Raw genomic sequence first — 26283 nt, 5'->3', positions numbered from 1 at the left:
TCTTAACATACCAAGCCAAAACTGAAGAACTGGATAATTTTAATATAAATCATCCAAGCTAAAATCCCATATTTTAACTTTACATTTGAATCAGCAATGATTTTTACTGCTGTTTTCTCCCCTTCTATTTTTACCACTTTTTTTTTTTTTTGAGTCTGAATCAGAGAATGTGCTAAACATGTGGCTTGCAGGCAACCGGATTTCTCTAGTAGGAAGCACAAAGAAACATTTTCTCCCTTTACTTGGGTTGCTTTTATTTAACATTCTTAAGAATGATTATCTGAGTTCAAGAATCATATTTCCATCGGTTCTAACAAAGAAGAAAAAAAATACTCATTTCACAATTAAGATAGAACCAAAAGCTTTTTCTAGCTGTCAGTCAGTCTCCAAACTAATAAAAACTCCTGGGACTTTATCTATTCTTCCCACAGGGAGCAGAGCTGGTGTAACCTAGGATACCTTTATCTTACCGCTTAGGTGTAAAAATATTGTCTAAGCAGAACTGGCAGATTCACCAAATAAATAAAATAGTGAAATTAGTACAATATTTTTAGATGTATTAACAGCTAAACTGGCTATGTATGAGAAAAAAAATCACTTAAAGCTTGCTTGAACTCTTTTAGATTAGTCTAACAGAAACACACAAAAAACAATGGGAACATCAAAGAGAAAAAAACCATGGAAAAGTCAACTTCTGCTACTATATATAATATCAAACACGTACACACATATATATATTTTAAAAACCATGATGACACAGTTTTGTTTCCAAGTATGCTTTCATATTATAGATCTCATCTTCCATCCTTCAAGTCTGGTTGACAGGATATAGTATCTGCTTCTGTATGTTCTGTATCCTTCTGTCTCTTCCTCCTAGTTTCACCAGTCAAAATTCCATGCCATCCTTTAATAACCATGCTAAACACCCCCTATTCAATGACCTCCAAATAATCAGAATTAACTTTCCTTCTCTGACCTTTAGTATTTTATATTTGCATCACCACCCACCTAAAAAACTGCAAAATGCCAGGCTTCTTGGGATGTTATTGTAAAAACCTTTATATAAAGTGAAGTCCTCACCACCTTGTATGGCCAGAGTTTAAAAAAGAAGTCACAATCGTCGGAAGTCAACACAAGACCTTTTTTGGAAAACATTGGAGAATATACTATGCAGATGATAAAAAAGAGGACTGGACATGGCTCCTGGGGTGTTTGGCTAGAAGTCTCCTAAGTTACATCTCAAAATCTAAAATTATTGTGATCTCTTTTACTCCTTTTGTCTGTGGTTTCCTCTTCTTCCCCAGGGTCACATACCATCTGGTAAACATAGCAGCTGAAGACCCTGCTGGGCTTCTGCTCTATGTGTAGTACCAAGTCTCTGTCAAAGTAGACTTCATGGCTGTACGTCTGCAATGAAAACACAGGCAAATGGGATTTCCTCTTCACATAACCATGTTCAATACTGTTTCACTACGACGTCACAGCATCTTTAGGGATGCTCAACTAAATACTTGAAGGCAAAATAGTTGCCAGAAATAGTTTATTTTTCATTATTTGTGGATATGTAGATGACTTACGAGAAAAGCATTACACAAAATATTAAGAATGAAGAGTCCTGGACTTAGATGTCTGAACACCCAGATTCTATTGCCAACATTGCTACTATTTCACTTGTGACCATGGGCAAGTTGCTAAATCTTTCACATTCTCCACTGATAAAACAATGATTGGATAAAGTGACATTTACCGTTCCTTACAACTTTTATATTCCATATTACTTAGGAGAGACAAATGCTTCCAAGAGTGCTTGAAAACTCTACATGATTAGAAGTCTCTATTAAGTAACTGTGAGGATTCAATACAGAAACAGAATTTTTATTTTTCAAAACATTACCCAACTTGTAAAATGGGAGGAAATCAGACTGTGGTCAGATAGTATGCCTCAGGAGAAAACATGAAGCTTTAAGACCACTGGTAAGCAGGCATCCTCTACTTTCTAGGGGAGAAAGGCTAAAGAACTCATTCTGTCGTGTGCGTAGGAAAATCTCTTTCACAAGGTCATTGGTAGAGATAAACCTGGACTGATATGAACACAGTGACATCTGTTCCAATAAAAGTGAGCTATAAAGAAAACTCTCAAAACTTTGTATTCTGTGGACCCTACTCACCACATCCCATGACTCCATGAGTGGAATACTTTTAAGTAAAGTTCCATATTCATTACAGTGGAAATCCAGGTGAGCTTTTCCTTCAGCATCTATTTGAGTAACAGCTACCACAGAAAGCAAATCCAACTCATCTTCATAGTCGACAATTTTGAAAGTCTTACGGAACAGAAGACAAAGTAAAATAAATGAGAGGCAAAATCCAGTTCTGATTATTTCTACAGTTGTGGCTTAACTATTCTAACCTTATAAAACTATGTAGAAAGAAAAAGAATGGGTGGGAGCATAGACAGAAATGTCATCTCCAAAGGCTGAGCTGATTTACCACACCCTCACACCTTCCTCCTCCGGGCCACGAACACTGACAAACACATCTAAGTCTAGTAAGTGAAACATTCGGCGAAAGTCACAATCATCAGAATATAACTCAATAATTTTCTCAGAAGAGATTTCCCTAGGAAGCGTGCACATCAACACAGCAAAAAAATAAGCTAGTAATTGTTTTTTCAAAGTATTTTGGTCCTATGAACACTTCTACAAGCAAAATCTCATGAATAATTTCAGCATGAAAGGAGAGGATGATGGGGATGCCCTGGTTCAAACAGCTTGCACAATTCTACTGACTAAGGTTGTGTGGAGCTTCCTGACCTCTATCCCAGGGCAAGTTCATGCTAGTTTGGTTTATTATTTCTGGCTAAAGTCATACCTCTTGTTCTGGGTCATCATCCAGAATGGTAAAACTTCTTTTTACCACCCGTCCAGAAGCTGTAACAGTGGGTAGGTTTTCATTCTATCACATGGAGAGAAATAAAAAGCTATGACAAGTACCGTTATATGTAGTTGATGGCAAGACTAAACAAATTTGTTAAAACTAACCAATCCTTCTCCAACATCCATAAGTCTTTCCTCAGTTGAGAAAATTCTGAATCAGGTTCCAGATCCTCCAATTAGTAAAAATACTTAATTACAATAAAATTTCTAAAGAATAAAATACCAAAATAGGCAAAAATAAACACAGAGGTTACAGATTTAGTATGTGGCTTGCCCTTCTGATTTCTGCCTTAGTATAGTATAGCAAATAAAAGAGTGGCTCTGTTTTTCTCTGCATGATTTTCTTCATGTTCTTAATTTGTATGCTAAAGAAAAAGAATCATTTGGAATTAAAGAATGGTGTGTGATTTTTTAACCCAATTTACCCTAGGTTTGCACAATTGATTAAACCTAAAGGTCAATAACTTATCAAAAAAATTTAAAGAGAAACCCAGAAAGGAAACAGAAATAAGCAAAAGACAAAGTCAATATAATTGACTCTTTTCAAATCTCATAGGTACGTGGGGCTAAGACTGGCTACCCATATGGACAAAATGAACAGACTTTTACAGGACTGTGTTGTTCTTTTCAGCCACACTAAAAGGCAAACACATTTGCACATTATATTCTTTTATAGACAGTGATATACAGAGGATTTTAAAGTACTGCTGACTTACTTTGTTCTTCTCTCTGTTGGCCAAAATGACAAAATCTTCAGAGATCTGATGCTGGGCACTATTATTTTCTACTTCACTTAGCTTTAAAACTCTGAAAAGGTAAAAAGGATTCTAAGAACCTGAGACGTCAATGCAGCATCAAAGTGTCAAAGCTGAACTACTGAAAAGAAACTGAACAAATGAAACTTATACTAACATCCCTGAGTCAGTTCTCTTCTCCTCATTACTCCAAAATATTAATATCTGATTACTTAAGTGTCCAAAACTTTCTTCAAATTTAGAGATTTTGTTAAACAAAAAAACCCACTGGACTTGTGGCAACAGGTGCTACTGAAGCAGCTTGCTGAGGCTTACACTAGCTTCCATGCTGAAAGTCATTCTAAAGAACCTCCTCTCTGCATCCTACAGTAAGTCTTTAATGTTTCAGCATTAACAGTGGCATTATAGTAGATACTTACATTTTTATTTCTGAAGATAGAATTAGTTATCAATGAACAACACTAAACATTAAATATAATATAGACTGCATTAGCAACTTAGTCTAAGTTTTCATGATAGAGTAATATTTTAAAACTGCAAATGACTTAATACGTTTTTTGTCTTAGCATTATATTTAAAGATTTGGGTTTTCTGAGTAAATGGCCTCACAGATCAAGCTTGTTAAGCAAGTGAAAATAAAATAATTTTCTCACCACCCACACAAATCTTTTCACAGCATTAACAAGCATCAAAAGCACAATGTCCTCAAATCTTAAGAGTCTCAAGTGCAAATGAAGAGAGAGCAGGGAGGAGCAGGCCCTGTGGCCAAGGAGAGCTGAAGGCCTTCAAGTTTTGCAGGAGACAAAGAAACCAGATTATATTTAAACCTCTTAATTAGTTACCTTAATTAGTGCTGATATTTAAGAGTGCTTATCTTTTAAAACCTGGCAAAAGGACAACACTCTGTGAAACTTATTTTCTTAAACTCAATATAAAAGATGGGTGGTAACAAACAGGAGGAGTGAGATTTACTGAAGCTGAACTATACTTTTTATGACATTCTGTTAAAAGTTAGTAATCTTTTTTTCATTAAGTTCCTTCATCCTCCTATAAACTGATCTAGAGCAGACTAATTATCATGAAGCATACAAAATAAAGAATGCGGACGTTGCCCTTCTTATTCAGTAGATACTCATCGAGCACTTACTCTGCACGAAGACCTGTGCTCCATGACAGGGTTACAGGTGTCAGCAAGACAGACCCTTTCCCTGTTACGGAGTTCATGATTCCAAAGCAAGATGTTTAAACAGAGAGCCAAACAAATCATTAGTTTAAATTTCTATCAGTACTACAGAAGAAGATTGCATAGTGGACACAGTGAAAATATGATGGGGGAGCTAATCTAGTGAAGGGTACCAGGGAAGGACTCTTTGAAAAAGGGACATTTAAAGGGCCATAAAGGATGAACAGAAATTAGGCAGATAAGGGAAACAGACTCCAAGCAGAGTGCACAGGCCCTCAGCTTTCTGAAAAGGCAGCATGACTGAAGTAAACTGAGTGGGAGGAATCTTTTAGATTGGCTCACTGTGTTGGTCTTTTATCTTAAGTGCAACAGGAAGCCATAAAAAGGTTAAAGCAGAATTCACATGGTTACGTTTCCGTGTTTGTTAATGTTTCTAAAAAATCACTCGCGCTGCTAAGAAGAAAACAGACGTAGAGAGTAAAAAGTAGACTCTTGGGAGTCTGGTAAGGAGGCTATTACTATAGTCTAGGCTAGCGATGACAGTGGTCTAGCCAAGATGTGACAGTGGCCAAGGGCAGAAAGAGGCAGATTTAAGACATGTCAGCAAAATAAATGTTAGTAGCAAAATAAACTGGATTGATGGGATATGTGGGGGGTGTGTGTGTGAGAGAGAGAGAGAGTATACAGGCAAATGCAACTGAGTGTTTAAGAACATGGAAACTGATGAAAACCAAGAAGGTAAGAAAGTGTTAAGAATGAGTCCAGACTTATGACATAAGCTCAGATGAGAGGTTTAGGCAAACATAAAAATTTTTTGGAGTTTTGGTGTAGACATGATCTCCGAAAACAAGGGAATAAACAGAAGAATCAAGTAGAAAGGGAACAAGAAAGAGGGGAAAGAGGGTCTAATCCTGAGAACATCTAACAATTAAAGTCTGGGTTAGAAGAGGAAGAACATGAAAGGATATTAAGAAAGATCAGAGAGGGAGGAAAATACTCAGGAGCACTGTGGTGTCAGGGAAGCTAAATGAGGAGTGTTTTGATTACATGAAAGATGTGGGTAAACTAAATAAAATAAGATTTACTTCAAACAACCTGCTACTTCTCCAGCAGTAAGACAGTCTTTTAGAACAAAGATAAATCATCTCTCATTAATCTTGGAGAAATGAATTAAGACCTGATGTGAAGGAACCAATCTGTGATCTCCTTTCCTTCATATGTCATCCCTTATCCATCAAAGAACTTACCCAAATATAGTATTTATAGACAGTAAGGGTAAGGTTGAAAGTATAAAGTAACATTTTCTAGATGCCATTCTCTGAGGAAGCACTCTACAAGCAGCTAATAATTTCCACAGTTGGCTCAGTAGTTAGCTGGCAAAAATAAAGTTGACAATAAATACTACCATAAGCTATTTTTAACTTTAAAGTAACTCAGGAAAATACTCACTTGACCTGATTTGGGCCAACATGTATTATTCTGCCAGAAGCATCAGGGTGGAAGTAGATCCAATCAGATTCTAAAGAACAACATTCCATTTCTTGGATCCCATTTTTTGCCTGAAGTTGGGACAAAATATTGAAAGTAAAAATTAAAGGAAAATAAAATAATTTTCAAAACCAGTATCAGTGATAGTCAGTAAGTTAAAAGGTATGGGAAGAGAAAATATGAACCAGCTGAACTGGGATGTACATTAGGGATAAATTAGGATACTCAAGCTTGAGAAATCCACAACATTTAAATACAGAAATTTCACAGATGTACCATGCACCGTGCCTCACAAATAATAACTTAAGTTACCATATCTCAAGCATCTAATATGTGTCTGGCACTGGATTACATGTTTTCTACTCATTATTTCTTTTGATCTCAGCAATTCTTGAAGCATATACTGCTATCCTCATTGTATGCATGAAGAAACTGACGCACAAAGAGGAAAAATCATCTGCATAATGTTCTGTACCTACTATTAATAAACAGCAGATTAGCCTTCAAGGTACATGGATTTTCCCTTATTTAACTGTCATAAGTATGTACTTGCAGTCTCCCGCAACTTCTTTCTCCCTTTCCTATCCTCAACAAATTGTCAATCAGAAGAGTAGACAGCACAAAAATAAACATGCAATGAAACAGGTCGGACAGTCTCCCTAAGTCAGATATTAAACTAATGCTAAGGAAATGGTCTAATACTACCTAGCACTTAAGTAGAGAGATTTGTTTCATACTAGTATATTTAAACATTAAAGTAAAGAAAGAGATACTGCCATATGGATCACATATGTAACAAATGTTTTACGTTACACACAGGAGCACTGGGGACTAATACCATCATGGATACATTAACTTTACTGGCTTTATCCAAGTCATTTAATTTCTCCAATGTAAAATGAAATGACACCTTCTTCTTTATTAGATACTCAAAGTTTCTGACATATAAAAGTATTAATTCCATAGCATATACTGACAGGACACTCTGTTCAAGGTATGACACTAGGTGTTAATACCTGACATGCACTAAACATAATCTTGGTTATCTAGAAGCTCATATTCAAGAAGGGAGACAGAAACAGAATAAGGCCGTGGAGAAAATAAAGTAGTCAAGCCATACACAGGATATTATCAAGCATCCAACCCAGGTAAGCAGAATTTCAGGAGCCTGAACTCTGCCTTAAAATGAGAAAGTGGCTTGAAAGACGAGATAGCATAATGAAAAACACAGATATGTTTGTCATATAGCATGCATGTGCAAAAACGTGAGTAGCAGACAAAATTAAGTTGAGAAGCAGAGTGTCCAGTCATGAGACTGGAGAGGCAGGCAGGGGCTACATCGCAAGTACTTTGTATGCCATGCTTTTTAATAATTGGAATTTAGCACATTTTATGTATCAAATTAGCACAGGTATTTTAATTTTTCAAGAACCTAATGATTTCTAAGAGAAATGGTGGCATTATTGTATTTTACATATAAGAACATCAATGAAATTAAACATCTTGGTTGCAACCGCTGACTCCCCTAATGGTCCAGTGGTTAAGACTCTGCTTCCACTGCAGGGGGTGTAAGTTTGATCTCTGGTTGTGGAACTAAGATCTTGCCTGTGTTACGCAGCACAGCCAAAAAAAAAAGGTTAATGTGTCCATTTTGGCATTATCTCCAAATGCTCCTTCATGTAACATAAAACACACACATAAACATGTACACATAACCCATATCTTTCTTTAGGAGACTATTCTCTTTATTATAATATCTAAACACAACATGTGAAAGAAACATTATCTTTTTTTGTGTTAAATACTAGGCAGCACTATTATCAGCTTCTGGAGTTATTATTTGCTTGAATGCTAGTTTAAGGCTCAGTTTAATGGAAAGTTACAGGTCATTTTCTGAATTCTTCAGTTCCCCTGCACGTATGTTTTTGGGTTACCAACTTTTCAACTGACAGGCGCAGAAGTAATGCACATACGCATCATTAAGGTAATGTCACTGCAGTGAGGTTGTCCAGCAAAGTACTGAAAACTCCCGTGGATTCAGCAATTATTTATGAATATGCTAAAATACAGATATGACTAAATGTTACAATTAGTAATTATGCAAACAGAGTACTAGATAGCCATGCTTGATGTAGATATTGAAGGCCATTTTATACACACACATAAAAGAATATATTATCAGTTCTTATTTAGGAAGAATATGAACTATGCAGGGTTTGACTGGATAGAAATTTCAACGAAAAAGCAATATGACAGAGTCCTTGGTGGCTGAAGGATGTCCACTGCTGGGATATGAATAACCAAACCACAAACTTGTGGTAAACAGTCCCCAGAATCCACTGGAAAAGAGGATGTCACTGGGCTGGGCCAAACAGGAGGTGCCACATGTGACAGGCTGATGAGAAAACTGAAGGGAAGAACGCTTCTGCAAAAAAAAAAATCCAAAGATACTATACACAATGTTTCCTCGTGGCCATGATCTAAAGGGAAATGGATAAACAGACCCAAGACTGTGCAAATCTTTAGGATGGTGAAAGGTGACCGGTGACTCTCAAAGCCACTGGGTCCAACAGAGACTGACTGAGAAAGATTCTGGAAGAGAAGGGTGTGGAATAAGCTGAGTCTGTCTCACAAAAAGTTAATCTCATGTATCAAGAGGTTCCAGAACTAAAGTAAATCAACAATATAAAACAAGGATATATAAACAACAATATAAACCCCCCTCCCCTGTGCACTCCCTCTTCTGCACTCATCTCAACCACTGTACTGAATGGACTGCATTTTACTTAAGCTACCTATCTGCTCTGTTTTGAACTTGTGAGAAGGGACTGTCTCCAGCCAAGTCTGGCATATAGTAGGTCCTCAATAATGTTTACTAAATGATAAATCAATGCCTAAATCATTTCTAAAAAGAAAATAAAGAAAATTAATTCAAAGGGTAAAAATTTCTATTGTCTTGCTATATACCCTTTCTTCCTATTCTGCCATATATAACTTAAAAATATCCTTGAAAACTTGTTGTTTCAACGCTTATACTGTGACCAACAAAATACTATCTAATTCTGCTCTGAAAAACCAAGAGCAACAAACTGTGAAGAAGCAGAACCAACAACACATTCCACCAGTAATTTCAGGGGCAGCCTGAACACATTCCACCAATGATTTCCACTATGGAGCTTCTGAGATGCTTTACATGAGGTCAAGGAGACGGTAAGAAGAATAACTAATACATCTTTGGTGCCCTGAGAATCATCAAATGTTAACAATATTTTAAATTCTGGGTAGTACATACAAGTATTTGCTATATTCTTTGTGTTCTCCTGTACTTTCCACTGTTTACAAATTACCGATACAAATTGAAAAGTAATTCCTGGGAATGTGAACCAATTAGAGAAAGTGAAAAGTGAAGTCACTCAGTAGTTCCAACTCTTTGCGACCCCATAGACTGTAGCCTATAGGCTTCTCCATCCACGGGATTTTCCAGGCAAGAGTACTGGAGTGGGTTGCCATTTCCTTCTCCAGGGGATCTTCCTGACCCAGGGATTGAACTGGGGTCTCCTGCACTGCAGGCAGATGCTTTACCCTCTGAGCCATGAGAAGCAGAGCATAAAGAATTTCTGATATTAATTTACTACTAAAGCCTGACCACCATGATTTACCAAGGAACTGTCCTTTAGGGCACAAATATGGAAAACTCCTTTCTGTTTCTTCTTATTAGGTGTAATGATGTAGTGCCAAGGATGGCCTCCAATCTGAAAAGCATTCTCCAGCGAGGACACCTCAAAGAGCAGTGGCGGTGTATCTGCAGAGATGGGCAAAAGGAATTTATTAGCTTCTTTGTTCTGGTAGCTTTGGAGCATTCATTAACTGAATTCAACCTTTCTTTGCATGTATCATCTATTAATTTCTACCAATGAGAAATGGCTATGTTCAAGGAAATAAAATACAATCTGGAAAGAGGCTTACTGATAAGAAAAGGCAAGTAGCAAACAGCTGCTAGGTTATAAGTCAACTTTCCAGACATCCATCTTCAGGATATGTGTGACATGCAACTGGAGGGCAATAAAGTGGGCTGAAGGTGCCTATGATGGCAAAAAAATGACACGGTACACCTAATAAAAGCAGTTGCCATTTAATAAGTACTTCGGTCAGATACTATTTCCAACTCGCATAAAAACCAACCAGGTATTAGGGCTAATAATTCCTTCAAATGTGAGGAAGAGATCTTTCATATTCTAGACTAACAGGTTATATTTAGCAAACTTTACAAGAGAAGTTGCTTAAGTTGCTTAAGTTTATGCAGTAGAAGTGATATTAGTCATAGTGAAAGTAACCACTTAGGACAGGTCTTGTCACAGTGGAAGTTTTATCAAAGGAGAGCCACTACTACTAATATTAGACAAGTTAATTTTAAGGTAATTTAGATATATCTTGTCCGCAACTGTCTTTTGGAGGTTGACACCACAAAAGGACTATCTGTTAGTGCTTCCTAGTCCTCTTCTTTGATGACACTTAATTTTATACGGAGTGTAACAGACTTACTTTTGGAGACAAGCATAAACAGAAGGTGCTGCTGCTTCTGAAGACTAGAATTCTTTGGGGAGAGCCCTTATGAGGATACCGCTTGGCCTGTCTGGGAAGGTGTCTAATCTGAGTCCTTTGTTTCTAACTTCAGAGTCTAATCTTTGGTTTATGAGGCCACCACCATCTGTAAAGGGACTTGTCTTAGGGAGAGCATTCACTACAGAGTCACATGTTACATATAGAAGTGTGTGCCTGGTTAGGCCTCTGCATAAGGGCAACTTACTACTTAAAGCTACACAAAGGAGAAAAACAAATAATGAAATGTGAGTTCACAAACTGAAGTCTTCAGGAGAAAGAACAGACAGATACAAACAAATCAAGTACATTTAAAATACCCTTGAAGAAACCTTTCAAGGAAAGGGTGATATTCTTAATATATAAAGAGTTTTTTTTTTTTTTTTAAGCAATAAGAAAACTATTGACACCCAAATAGATGAATGGGCAAAATACATCAGTCAGTAAATTATGAAAGATATATAAACATCATATGTGATAACACGGTGGCTACCAAATGATTGTGGATGAGGAAAAGAATTATGAAGAGAAAAAAGTATAATGAGAGTTTGAATTGGGGGTTAAAAATTTAAGTAGGGAAGTTGTAGAGAATATAAAATAGGAACTTATAATAAAAAAAAATTAATGCAAAAAGATGTATTTAAGAAGAAATACTTTTCCTAGAAGTTGCTAAAAATGGCCCCAAAGTAGCATCAGGACTTGGCTCACTACAACTCTGGTGTGTCACTGTTAGCCCCAAGATCCCAAATTTTGGTCTCTAATTCAATTCTCAATTGAAAGGGCTAGGAGTTTGCAAAGAATGGCTGATTTCACACCCTGCGATGAGGAAATCTCAGTCTTATTAATATTACAGGAATGCTCTTGTACTTTTTTATAAGCACAGAAAATTTTAAAAACCTAAATGTCCATAGTAAACTGGCTAAATAAATTTACAATTTATGCATATGAAAGTGAAAGTTACTCAGTCGTGTACGACTCTTTGTGATCCCATGGACTATTCAGCCTATAGAATTCTCTAGGCCAGAAGACTGGAGTGGGTAGCTTTGCCCTTCTCCAGGGGATCTTCCCAACCCAGGGATCGAACCCAGGTCTCACACATTGCAGGCAGATTCTTTACCAGCTGAGCCACAAGAGAAAGTTACACATATAATGGTACATAAATTAAGTTCTTAAAACCTCAAGGAGCTTAATTAGCATGTGCACACATATAGAGAGGACTACTCTTTGGCAAAGATAATACAACTGCATTCAAAAAGTATCAGAAAAAAATATAATGAAAACTAAGTTTTCCTTCCATGTGATTCCCTCAAAAGTAACTATCATTTATCATTTTTCTGTGTGTCCTTCCAGATACTTCAAGCAATCCTCAAAGCATGTGCTCACATCTATATTTTTAACATATGCATATGAATACAACACAAATGAGGCTTTTTATACACAGTTTTGCACTCCTTTTTTCACTTACCAATAAATATTGGAAACTTCTCTATAAAGGAGCAAAAATAATTCCTATTTCTTTTTAATAATTAAGTTTATGACACAGCCAAACAATGAAAGAATACCAATGTCACCTATCAATATATATATTGTTTCCAATCTTTTGTTGTTAGAAAAATGTTATAATTATATGTTTGTCATTTTGTACACATGTGAATATATCTGGGATAAATTTATAAAAATGGAATTGCTCAAGGAATACATGCAGTTAAATTTTTGAAATATATTGACAAATTGTCCTCCACAAGGGATTCCAACAATAAACAACAGTGTCTCTTCTATACTTTTACCAATGCTGTTACCTAACTTTTTGATATTTGAGAATCTAAATAGAAGTATCTCATGGTAGTGTTAACTTGCACTTCTCTTTATCAGTGACATTGGGCTTTGTCCTTTCCTAATTAAAAGTCACTTATATTCCTCTTCTTCCACACAATATCCTTTGCTCATTTTGTTGTTGTTGCTACATTGTCATTTTTTCTTATTGGCCTGCAGAACTCATATATAATGAGGCAATTACCCCTTTATAATGTATGTTGCAAATATGTCCCCTATTTGTTGTTTGAATTTTGGTTGGTTTGTGTGTGTGCTTTTATTTACTTTTATTTCTGCTTTTACCATGAAGCACTTTTTATGTAGCTAAATTTAGCAATCTCTTCTTTAATGGCCCTGTGGTTGTGTCAGAAAGGTCTTCTCAACTCTGCGATAAACGGATTCTCTCAGTTTTCTCACAGAACTTTAAAATCTTTGATCCACCTATTGTTTCTTTAGATGTAAAGAGACAGGACTCCAACTTTATTTTTTTCACAAGACCATCTATTAAATAATCCAAACAGAAATTAATATTTGTAATATATTAACATTTAAAAGTGGATTAGGCTACAGATAACTGTATGCAATGAATCTAAAAAATTATATGGTGAGTGAAAGATGCCAGACAAAATTACATATCATATGCTTCCATTCATACAAAACTCTAGAAATCCAGAGTGAAAGAAAGTACATTCACTGGTTGCTGAAGGCTGGGGATGGAAGGAAATTGACTGGAAAGGGCACTGGGGAACATTTTGGAGTGATTAAAATATTCTAAATCTTGATTGTGGGAGTAGTTTCATGGATATAAATATTTGGCAAAACTCAAATTGTACAGTTTAAATGGCTGCATTTAAGTGCATGTAAATTACACTTCAAAAGAGTTGATTTTTGAAAAAGCAAGTTATGAAACAGTGTTCACAGTATGATTCTCTTTTGGTTTTAGGCATATATACATTCTAAGATTACCCAAAAAACACAGAGGTGATAGCAGCTAATGCCATGCAGGATGACTGTGAGTGTTTTAAACTTTCTCTATTTTATCATTGTTTCCTAATTCTTCTATAATGAAAATGAACTCCTTTGTCTTAAAAAAGTTACTTAAAGTTAAAATAAGTATTATTTTGTATAGGTTTTAATGATCCTGAAAAACAAATCTAGAGAAATAAACTGGATTTCAGTCAACATAGTCTGAAAAAATACAGTTTCCAATATAATACATTACTCTTCTAAGCTAAATGTCTAACAATTACTGTATTGTTTTACAATGGCACATGATTTCATAGATCATATTTTCAAATGTTATTGTTTTAAAGCTGATAAAAATGAGGCCCATAGAGGTTAAGTAATTGCTCCCTACCATACCACCAATTAGTAGTGGAATTTCATTCTCATAGGAGCAGACCAAGATTGTGATCCCAAATCCAGTCTTCTCTCTGTAAACGGGGACCAAAATCACAGCACAATCAGAGGCTCCATGAGCTTTCTTTATTACCCCCTTCTTTGTTTTACTTGCTTATTATCTGCATTTCAAAGAGAACAATGCTACCATTTAGGGAAACTCTCTTCAAAATAATACATATTAGTTATCACTGGAGTCTGTAGTTTTCAAATTCTTAACAGATTCCTGCCTTCTGTATTAGGAAATGGCAGTCCACTCTAGTATTCTTGCCTGGGACATCCCATGGACAAAGGAGCCTGGTGGGCTGCAGCCCATGGGTCACAAGAGAGTCAGACATGACTGAGTGACTGAGCACACACAGGAGGTACTGCTAAGGCTGCTTTTACAAAACTGCCTAATTCAGCTCGCCCAAGATGCCTAAGAATTTGAGTAATTTTTTAAAATTTTATTTTGAGCTTCTTGGATAATTGGCTATACTGAACTCTCTCAGTCCTCACATTTTGTTATTTACTAATAAAAAGAACATTTCCTTTCTCACAATTAAGTCTTTCATTTGTTTCTTGATCTGTTGATGATGTAATATTATATAATAATAGAAAAAAATTGTATTTTGACTCATATTAGAAAAACCCTTGGAGTTTTACCTAAATACGTTTGTTTATTGGTTAGAAGTAAATGTCTGTAACATGATAAAAAATACTTTTTAATGAACTAAGAATAAAGATAAACAAACATTAGGATAACAAAATATATTTTCTTTTTAAATTTACTCATGATTTTTATATCTATCTGTATTAAGATAGATGCAGATTGTATTGATGAGATGAACTCTGGTCAGTTATGGTTTATCTGACATACTTTGCTCAATTTTGTAGTAGTTTTCTTTTCAACAAACTGCTGAATTTGATAAGCTAATTAAACATAGAACATTTTTATTATACTTATAAAATTGTATATAATTTTCTTTTTTGTGCCTTATTGATCTTTAAGTTGGATAAATTTCACTGAATTGCAAAACTTGAAGTTCTAAAGGAGCTAAGGTATTATCATTTGTTGCAACTTATTCTGTAGATAAGGAAATCAAGACCAGAAAGGTAAAATCACTTGCCAAAGGTTAGAGATCTCTGGCCAAGCAAGGCCCAGCATTTCAGTGAATAACAGATTTCTGTGAACACTTATGCAAAAGCAAGGAATACTCTGCATAGGAGCAAAATGAATTGAATTTAGGAAAAAAACATTTGGATGATTACAATTAATCACTATCAATACAACCACTTAATTTTTAAGGTGAAAAAAGTACTATATTGTAGCCATACCTGTGATTTTAATATTACAAGGAATGCCAAAGGGAGCCTCTCCTACAGTTCCAGTAGTCCCACCCCATCTGCATGCACACCCTAAGTCAAGTTTCTGTTGCATGAACTAAAAACAAAACAAAACAAAAATGGTGGCTTTAGCACCTACTTATTTGCTGTCTGGAGAGAGAAAAAAAAATTCAAATTCACATGTATATGACAGAGGAAATGTCTTTAGCTATTTAAGGGCCTTTCTATTTCTCTTCCCACCCCTCTTTTAAAGGTTACTTTGCCTTTCTGCATTTGTACAGTTTTGTAGAGCTGAAATCTATACCAGAGCCTTATGTTAAAAATATCTCCTTAAAAAAAAAATCATACCTCCATTCAAATATCAAGTTAATCTGAATATGGCAAATTTGAATTTTCTCTACCTGCTTGGTGATGGCTTGGAAGCTATAAAGTCTGACCAGTCCTGAGCTGTACATCACAATCAGTATTCCATGAGACAAGGTGGCATCCGTGACGTTCCCGAAAATCTGAGGGGAAAGGTAGACATCACCTGAGAAAAGACCAGAAGGCCAGTCCTCTGAGTTTTCACCGTGGTATGTGTATCTGTTTAATATTCAGTTTACCACTACAACACTGCTGCCTAACATTCCAACTCCATTATAATTTAGGGACTTGCAGCTAAGGTATTATTAGGGGTGAGTGGTAACCTCCAGGGTCTGAAACTGAAGTCCTAATGGGAATTTAATATATATCCTTCAAAATGATGCAGCAGCTTTCATTTATTCCAGTTTTTTCAAAATCTTATAATAACAAATCCCTTGCCTTATGGACACAGGTGTAAACTGAGCCCATTTAATTCTACCATGCAATATTTGCATGGCTGAATAAATACCAGGGCCTATTCTTTATAAAATATTATTTATATAGGGACCTTTTTCAGCTAGTGGTGAAAAGATCTGATCTAAGAAAGTAATTCTAATAAAAAACAGCCAACTCGAGAATTTGATCATTACCTTGTTCTTTAAACATCTAATACTATTTGATTTTTTAGTCATATAAAAACCAAACATGTTAAAGACCAAATACACACAGAAACATTTAACCTAGCTGATCTCGAGTAAGGCTTTGGCTCCTTGTTCCCTGTCTCTGTTCTGTGCACTGGATCCTGTTGTGATGCTCCACAGAGCTCTGATAAAGAACTTGATTTTGTGCCTCTGTTAATATTTAACAAAAGCCAACCAACATAGGCAAATATTCATAGCAAGGAAAGAACAAGTAGAAATTAAGTGAAAATCTGTTTCTGTTTCCACTCAAGATAAATCACTTAGTAAAGGTTTATTACCCCAGCAAAGAGCTTAAAGTACATTCTGAACCTGGCCCCCGGGTAGTCTTATTACGCATGGTAAGTGAAAGATGTACTTTAGTTTCAAATAACCACAATCAAAATCAAATCCCTCAGATGATTATCTTGATGTAAGAATAAATAGAAACAATCTATAACTCCATTCCTGTTGTAGACTGTAATAAGTGTACACAATTACTTAATCCACAAGCAAAAAGAGAACAATTACATTCATAAGTTGTGTTTTTTGTCATCTCTTAAAAGGCTAATTATGGCTGGCTTTGTTTTTGACTAGCCCATGACTTTCTATTCCCTGATCCTTGTTTCCCACTTTGTAAAGGATTTGCGTAATTCAAATGTATTTTCAAATAATGAATGCTAAAATAAAGTAGCCACTCTATTTTAAAATGTGGTTTAATCTCTGGAGTCAAATATAAGTTCAAATTCCAGTTTCTCCATTTACTGCCTTTAGGATTTCGGCAGCTGCTTTTAACTTCCTAATTAAAAACTTTACCAAATACCTATCAACAATTAAACAATAATATCACATCTTAATGTCAAAAAATTAATATTATAATTGAATGAGAAATGAGTTCTTACCTCTTTGTTGATCTCCAGAATCCCTATGAGTGAAAAAGGTAGCACACGGAACACTGCAAGGTACAGCAAAACAGGCTGTTGAATGCCTGCCTAAAAGGAAAGACTAACATCACAGACAGCTCTCAGGAATATATTCAAACCACTATTTTCCTAGTGGTTACCAGTGGGTAAAGGGGACAGGCAAGGGATAATACAAGAATTAGGGCATTAAGAGGTACAAACTACTACGTATAAAACAAGCTACAAGGATATACTGTACAACACAGGGAATAACCCGGTATTTTATAATAACTATAGGTGGAGTATGGGCTTCCCAGGTGGCGCTACGGTAAAGAATCTGCCTGCCAATGCAGGGGACATAAGAGACGCGAATTCAGTCCCTACGTGGGGAAGTGCCCCTGCAGGAGGAAATGGCAACCCACTCCAGTATTCTCGCCAGGAGAATCCCATAGACAGAGGCCCCTGCGGGGCTAAACAATCTGTGGGATCACAAACAATCGGACACAACTGAGTGTCTGAGCACATAAATGGAGTATAACCTTGAAAAATCATGCATCATTGTATTGTACACCTATAATGTACGCAATCCTGTGTAACAACTATACTTCTATGAACATTTTTTATAAAAAACTTTTAATTAAAAAATAAAACCACTCTATTTTCATCAATTGAAAACCATCCTCTATCAAATTGAAAAGCTACTTAAACAGGAAAGCCTACATGTTCAAAATATGTCCACTAAACCTTTAGCCCTTCAGACACTACAAAATACACACACACAAAAATCTATTAAAGCAATCATAACAGTAAGCATTTCTTAACAACACAATATACTTTGTTAAAAACATACTTTATATAATACATAACAAAATGTATGTATGTACTAGGTAATAGATGTTATAATATAAATTAATATATTGGATTATAATATAACACAATTTAATTTATATTGTAAATTGGAATTCTCATCATCAAGAGCCTAATCAAAAGACACAGCATTATCATGGTATATCATTTAACACTACACTAACATGGCTAAATGAAATAGAAAAAATATCAACAGTTAAAACGTGAGTGATTTATCTGCTTGAAGAAGGTAGCTTCTTTACTTTGAAAAATAAGGTTTAGTGAATATTTTTCTGCTATGGAATGGAAAGTAATCTGTTGTACTTCCCCAGAGTGGCTTGAAGAGAATATTTTAAATTGGTGGTAAACAATTTTGATACCATGCTTCAGAAATCAAAGATCATTAGTTCTCTCATAACAAATTTTCAGACAAGTTTCTCTGGAAACAAATTATTTTACTGAATTTTTAAAGATGCCTACCTGCCGAGCCAATGTTGAACCTTTGTTCTGAGCTGACTTGACAGCAATGACTTCTTGCGGAGTGTCCCAGCTCAAGTATCTTTTAAAAGAATAAAGAGAAGTTTACTCATTTGGGTCAGTTTCCTTATACTTCAAATCAAAATATAATAGATATTTTATAAGCGAATAGTTTTTCAGTTACTTAAATTATAAAAGTAATTAATTAAAAAAAATAAACAAAAGAATTCCCTGAAGATCCTCATATGCATTTATTACTATTTATATATATATATATATATAATTTTAATCCTTCTGGAGTCTCAATGAATAAAAATTGTGTTTGATCTGTCAATATTCAAAACTTAGAAAACCAAAAATCATTTCTGATGTAAAACAGAAGTCACAAAAAACATTAAAAATGTTACACTCACATTTGGCATGCTTATATTCATTCTAAAAATTTACATCTAATTTATAAAACTATGAGTTTATAAGTAACAGTTCTTAGATTATACTAGGCAGGTAATTTAACTGCAACTGACTAGCTTTCAGAAAAATCTACCAAAAAATATATCCCACATAAAAAATACTATTTGTAAAAAGTAAATTTTTTTTAAAAAGGGTATCTGACAACTACTAGAGGTTAGTTACTTATGAGGAATACAAAGGTAAATGACAAAGGGTCTCCATCCTTAGATCTTCAAAAGCAGTCATGAGGAGAGATAAATAGATTTATAAACTGAGATCCACATATACAATGGAAAACTTAAAAAAAAATATTGAAATATCCTAGACCATAAATCTCAATTTTTCATAATCAAATTTTAAACAATAGGGTCACAGTTAATACCTGAATTTGCAGTATGAAGCAAGATATATTTTCTCAAGGACTTTTCCCGTAGTTGCTGATATACGAAGTAGCCAATTATGAGCAGTCAGTGCTATGAGTGAGGACTTATAATCTGATGGATTGGGAAGCATTTCTCCCTTAAAAGAGATAAAACTGAAACTGCTTGATCATGAACAATCTACAGTAATCCATATCCAAAGAAAACAGCTAAACAAATAGTCAAGTAAATTTTAAAAAGAAATATTAATGCAAAAATAAATAAGATGAGGAAAGATTAAAACTGTGAGAAATGATTTTCATTATTAATTTATTAAGTCAGCTTATTCACACAGAGTGCTTAAGCAGTACCTGAAATAATTATTTTTTCATTTAGTCACCAAAATTGTGCCTCTTTTGCGACCCCATGGACCGTTGCCTGACAGGCTCCTCTTTCCATGGGATTTTCCAGGCAAGAATACTGGATGGGTTGCCATTTCCTTCTCCAGAAATAATTGTTAATTATTAATAAGTAAGTATTCAACAAATGTTAGCCACTCATCATCATAATAACAACAGTAATACAAGTAATACTAATGATGCTGCTATGATAACAATAAGCGTTCTTAAAACCAAGTATAACATTAGATAGCATAAGCGATTAAGAGTCATTTTCTAGAACAGAGGTTTCTTTATTCCAAGACTTGTTTTCCGATTGATAGAAGTTAAAATGGGAAAAAAGCAATTTATCCCACTAGTCACTGTGGCTCTACTCTAACTCCAGATGGAAAGCTAACATCCAGAACCAAAGCAGCCAAAGAAAAACAGATATGGACCTAGTTTTAAAGATATTCCCTGACTCCAATGAACTACCCCCCCAAAAAGGCACATCTGCCACTGAGGAGCTGCCTTAGGGTGGAAGTCTAAGGCAGGAAGAGAAAGAGAAGCCAAGGGTTCTACTTTGATTTGTAGAATAAAAAGGGAGTTGAAAGATGAAAGTTAAGAATAGAGAAGTTAAAATTAATCTGATGTTGCTTAGGCTGAAAAGTGAATAGAAAAGAATGCAGGCACATTTATTTTACTTACACACCTTAAGACTTGTCACCTCTTTCAAATGTTAGGGAAAGAAACAAGGTTTTTGTGTGTGTTTGTTTCCTGGTTGTGAGTGTGTGTTTAAACTTATTAGCTACTCAAGTCTTACCCTAAAATCATAGGCAATGATGTAAATTTTTTTATTCTTTGATGTCTTACGTAAGTATTATCTCAAGGAATTTTTAAAGTTTTAAAAAATGTATCACCTATATCTTGCCTATTAAAAAAAAAATTAGGTAGCAAACGTAATAGGTTTGAACTATTTTCCTACACTATAAGTTGTATTTCACACAGTCTCAGAAGAGAAGGGTGCTAGTTTAAATTTAGTTTCACAATGAGTATATTAACAACAATACTATATGCTTTGTTGTTTTTCTCAATGGAAAATCTTGGTTCACTTCAAATAAGAAGAGCAAAATGTTCAAAGAGAAGTGAGATTAGGAATTAGGTTACTGGAAACTTTATTTTTGTAAAGATTGCTCTAAATTTTTGTTGCTTCGCATTGATGTCTTTCAAAATTTTTCTCAATTAAGAAATCTGTCATCCTCTTCCCCTCATCAATGAAAGTGGATTAGAAGGCTTTAAATAGTTATTTTTAACTTTCAATAAGGAGTTGGGGAAGAAAATGTAGATTTAAAGCTTCTTATTTTTAAAAAGGAAACTTCAATGAAAAGAGAGTAACTGTCCAGGGAAAACTACAATTTTATGTATAAACAAGTCTTTTGTTTTTCCTTTTAAAGAATTTTAATAATAAATGCAAAGCATAGTCTATTAACTTTAAACATTATTTTTGGTCATATATTCTATTTTTCCTAAAAAACTAAACAGCCAGATTGAAAGACTGGATTAACATGCTGCAGTACTCCTTAAATGTTTCTTATAACACTGATACCATGGAAAATTAATAGTTAGAAATATAACTCAAAATAGGAAGTTCTATGATCAAAAGAGTTGGGAAAATGGTTTGACAATAACCATGCACATTAGTATTATTATAAGTATTAATAGTACTAAAGGCTCTGTGAAGTAATTCTACAAATAAATTTGTTTCCCAACTCCTCTAGCAAGGATAAGATGTTAATATCTTATGAAAAAAAATGTTCTGAAAAATACACATAGGGGCAATATGGATATGATGGAATGAGCTTATCTATTATTTTATTTTTCATTTTTATCTTATTATTTCCTAAGAAGATTAATAGAGGAAACCCATAAGAATCCACTTTCAGAGTCATGAAACATAACTGCTGCCCTAAATATTTTATTGTCTCAATATATTAAGTAGAATAATCTCTTAAACACTGAGAATAACTACAAACTAGCTTATATTGCTTATGAAATGTTTAATCAGTTCATAACATTTTCTAGTTTTCAAGATTAAAAAATGGTATTAAAAGTTAAAAGTATATTCATAGTATTAACATACAATTTTTTAAGACAGAAGTTACTTCATGAGGAAAAATAAATATAAAAAATATGCTCTCTTTTGCTTCCTTTCAAGGTTTAAGAATCACTATGATACTTAAACGTTTTATTTCTTTATACAATATAATAACAATAAGCAGTTCTTCTAGACTACAAATGCTTTAGAAACATGCTATAAAAGCAAATCTTACCACTGGGCATTCCCATAATAAAGCATCTTCTATTTTTTCTGATTTGGAACATTTTGGCATTTCATAAAGTTTCCGTGGCTCTGATGCAACACTAGGGGGAAAAAAGATTATTCTTCTTCATAAATAAGATAGTGTTTGCTTGGATTTCAGCGATTTTTTAAATTCAGAGATTTGGAACACCAAAAATACAACTTGCTGCTTGCTTTTGCTTTCCTCTTCTTAACTAAATGTCAACATTATTTTTTAATCACAAAATTCATAATACACATTCATAGAAAAATATCAAATATGTAATTAATTATAATAGCACAAAACTATCCAACATTAATATTTTGGTTCAGTTATTAATATTTTGGCTCATTTCACTCTACTTTTTCTTTATACACTTATACCCACCTGCAGATCATTTTCCAAAATTAGAGCATATTGAATTGTTTCTTTACCTTTTAACATTTACTATCAATATCTCTGTTGAATTCCACCTTCATAATCTGTTATTCCAACACTGTGAAATGAAAATTAAAGAGTTTCTTTCTTTCAACTAGTAGTAGAAAACTAGTAGATGAAAAAGATAAAAAAGGAAACTTCCCAAACCAGAAAGAAAAAAGAATTAGAAAAAAAAAACAGAACATCTAAGGACTGTGGGATAATTAGCAAACCTGTAATGTACACATAATGAGAATACCAAAAGAAGAAGAAAGAGAACAAAACAAATGTGGGAGGTATCAAACCAATTATATCAATGATCACTTTAAATGTGAATGGTCTAAAATACACCTGTCAGAAGACAAACTGATAGAGTGAATAAAAAACGGGACTTGAATACATGTTATATACAAGTAACCCACTTTAAATATAAAGACATAGATACATTAAAAGCAAAGGGGTGGAGAAAGATATACCATGCAAATACTAACTTAAAAAAAAAAAAGCAAGCAAGCTGGGTAGCCATATTAATATCAGACAAAGTAGACATCCACACTGAAAATTATCAGGGATAAAGAGTAGAATGATATAATGTGAATGCATCTAACAACAGAATGTCACAATATTGAGACAAAAATGATGGAATACAAAGAGAAACACACAAATCCACCATTATAGTTAGAGACTTCAAAGCAACCTGTCAGTATCTGACAGATCCAACAAGTAGAGTCGGTAAGAATATAGCTGAACTGACCAGTACTGACAATCAGCTGGCTCAAACTGACATCTTTAGACTACTTCAGCAACAATACATTCTTCTCAAGCCCATGTGAAGAGTTCACCATGACAGACTACACTCTGGGTCATAAAATACTACAATTTAAAAGACTAGAAAAAAATATAAAATATGGTCTCAGACCACAATGGATTTAGGTTAGATACCAATAACAGATAGTGGTAAAATCTCAAAATATTTGGAGCTTAAATGACACATTTCTAATTAACACAGGGGTCTGGCTTAGTGGTAAAGAATCCAACTGCCAATGAAGGAGACGCAGGTTTGATCCCTGGGTAGGGAAGATCCCCTGGAGTAGGAAATGGCAACCCACTCCAGTATTCTTGCATAGTTGGACATGGCTGAGCAGACAGCACAGCTGAGGGACTGAGCACGCACAAAGGAAAAAGGATGCAGGGAAAACGGTGCTTAGAGGAAAATGCATGGCATTTAATATATACTTTAGGAAAGGAGAAATGCTTCTGGGCTGGTGAACACATGAAGATTCAGGAAGAGTGACATGCTCAGAGGGCATAGAATTTCTGTGCTCCTTCCCACATACCTTGCCCTGTGCATCTCTTCCATCTGGCTGTTCCTGTGTTATAAAGTTTTATAATAAACTGGTAATCTACTAAGAAGCCAGTCACCAAAAAAAACGTCACACACACACAAAAATCAAGTATTTCGTGATTCAATTTTTTTGAAATGTCCACAATGGGTGAACCTATAGAAACAAAGCAGGCTAGCAGGTGCATAGGGCAGAGGGTGGTGAAGGTATGGTGGCGATAGCTGAGGAGCAGTGTTGAGATAATGAAGATGTTTTAAAGTTAACTGTAGTGATGGCTGCCTATACGAACCATCAATGGTTCATCAAGTCATTTTCACTGAATATGAATTTCAAGGATGTAAAAACTGAATTGTATGCTTGAAATGGGTGAATATTAAGCTGTTAAATAAGAAAATAACCCTACTTTTTTAGAGGCGCAAACTTAAGTATGGCATGTTTGGAATATGTTTTAAAATATTTAGCAAAGGTATAAAGGAAAAGGATATGGGGACAGATAAGAAAATGTGGCAAAAATCTTGATCCTTTTTGAGTCTAGGTAATGAATGTATGGGGGCTCACTATACTATTTATATATATACTATATCTACTACATTAGCAACTCTGAAAATTTTCTTTTAAAACAAAGGCAAGTACTTTCAAACCAAAATACAGAAATTCTTCTCTAAAACAGCATCTAATTAATAGGTACTTGGATCTCCTGACATCTGGTATCCCTTAGGCAGAATAAACTACTACACTCTACTCAGCAATCTGTCAATTTGCCTGCATTATAAATTCTCTTTAAATTGGTATTTACACAGATGAAACCGCAGCCTTTAGGTTTAACAAGATGTTAAATTACATGCATTTTATACCCTACCCTTATTTTGAACCTATTTTTCCATTCTGTTACACTAAGCACTAACGTAGGCATGTGTTTCTACAAAAATTAAAGGTCAACAGTCAAATGAATTACATCAAAAATTGTCACCAAGATACCTGCTGACACAGCACCGATAATTGTTAAAATATATTCTTCCTCTCTCATAGGCTATAGGTGATTTGGAATGAGTTGTCCAAACATTCTTAAATTTAGTACTTTCCTGAAAAACACAAGGAATTTCGGTTTAGGAAATAACTCATAAGTTTCTACTGTGCACCAATCTTAAATTGGATATTTAAATTTACAGTTTTCAAAATAACTTCAAGTACGTTCTTAAAAAATAGTTATGTTCAATTCTTCCTCACTCTGCCCTCACATTTCGGCTTAAGTGGGGTAATTAATTTTTAGAAAAATTGTTTGCAAGATATAAGAAAGTTAAAACTAAAAGCATGTGCTGCTGCTAAGTCGCTTCAGTCGTATCCGAATCTGTATGACCCCACAGACGGCAGCCCACCAGGCTCCTCCGTCCCTGGGATTCTCCAGGCAAGAATACTGGAGTGGGTTGCCATTTCCTTCTCCAACGCATGCATGCATGCTAAGTCGCTTCAGTCGGGTCCGACTCTGTGCGACCCCATAGACAGCAGCCCACCAAGCTCCTCTGTCCACAGGACTCTCCAGGCAAGAACGCTGGAGTGGGTTGCCATTTCCTTCTCCATAAAGCATGTGACGGTTCTGCTAATGGCTATTTACTAATCCCCCAGTTTCAAGGCCGGGATCACCCTGCCCATCACTTGCGATCTTCTTAAAAGGGAATTATACTGCGTAAAAACTGCAGCCCAGCAGTAAGCTTGACCCTCCCCTACGCTCCCCACCCCCGTCGCCCCGCTGCCCTTCGTTCCCCTCCCGGCCGGCAGGCGGTCACCTGGCACACCAGCGCCCGCAAGATGCCCAGGTTCGTCCTCTGCACCATGCCCGCGTCGCGCGAGAAAAAGCCCAGCGCCCGGCGACTGAGCCGGCCGCACACGTTGGGCTTCTGGCTTGGGCCCATGGAGGCGCGGGCCCGGCGCAGCGGAAGAGGGGCGCACCCCTTACTCCCGCGCCGGGAAGCGGCCACTATCTCCGAACCTCCTGGCCCCAACTCCTCGAGGAGCCCAGAAAAACTGACACCGGGAGCTGGGCCCGGAAGGGCACAGCTGTGGGGCGAGGGACGACAGAGCCGGCGCCGCCTGAGAGCAGAGATTGGGCAGGAAAAGGAACCCCCTTCCGGGCTGGCTGGGCAAATGCTCTCCAGCTCCGGACCCAACTGCAGACACTGCAACGTACTTAACGCGCAGTCTGCCGAAGCCGTTCACTTGCCGGGAAACGTAGTTCCCAGTGTCCGCAGGGGGATCTTGG

The 26283-nt window shown here is 35.6% G+C and overlaps 1 protein-coding gene across 2 annotated transcripts; it reads right to left on the bottom strand.

Moving 5' to 3' along the window:
• DCAF17 (DDB1 and CUL4 associated factor 17) lies at nt 238–26283 on the bottom strand. Of its 2 annotated transcripts, none has more exons than XM_018064557.1 (14): nt 26212–26283; nt 25005–25108; nt 22258–22348; nt 19574–19710; nt 18745–18823; nt 17419–17508; nt 15899–16003; nt 15489–15594; nt 10022–10164; nt 6324–6433; nt 3653–3743; nt 2872–2955; nt 2169–2324; nt 238–1407 (listed from the first exon to the last, which is right to left on the bottom strand). In XM_018064557.1, the coding sequence occupies exons 3-14, from the start codon at nt 22315–22317 to the stop codon at nt 1240–1242; spliced, it is 1329 nt and encodes a 442-aa protein (XP_017920046.1). In that variant the 5' UTR covers nt 22318–22348; nt 25005–25108; nt 26212–26283; the 3' UTR covers nt 238–1239. The 2 variants fall into 2 exon arrangements, with proteins under 2 accessions (XP_017920046.1, XP_017920041.1); XM_018064552.1 differs by lacking the exon at nt 26212–26283 and adding an exon at nt 25811–26205.

This window comes from Capra hircus, chromosome 2, assembly GCF_001704415.2.
Source record: "Capra hircus breed San Clemente chromosome 2, ASM170441v1, whole genome shotgun sequence".
Lineage (NCBI taxonomy): Eukaryota > Metazoa > Chordata > Mammalia > Artiodactyla > Bovidae > Capra > Capra hircus.
Note: the sequence above shows the minus strand (reverse complement) of the source record. Positions and strands in the feature narration are given on the sequence as shown.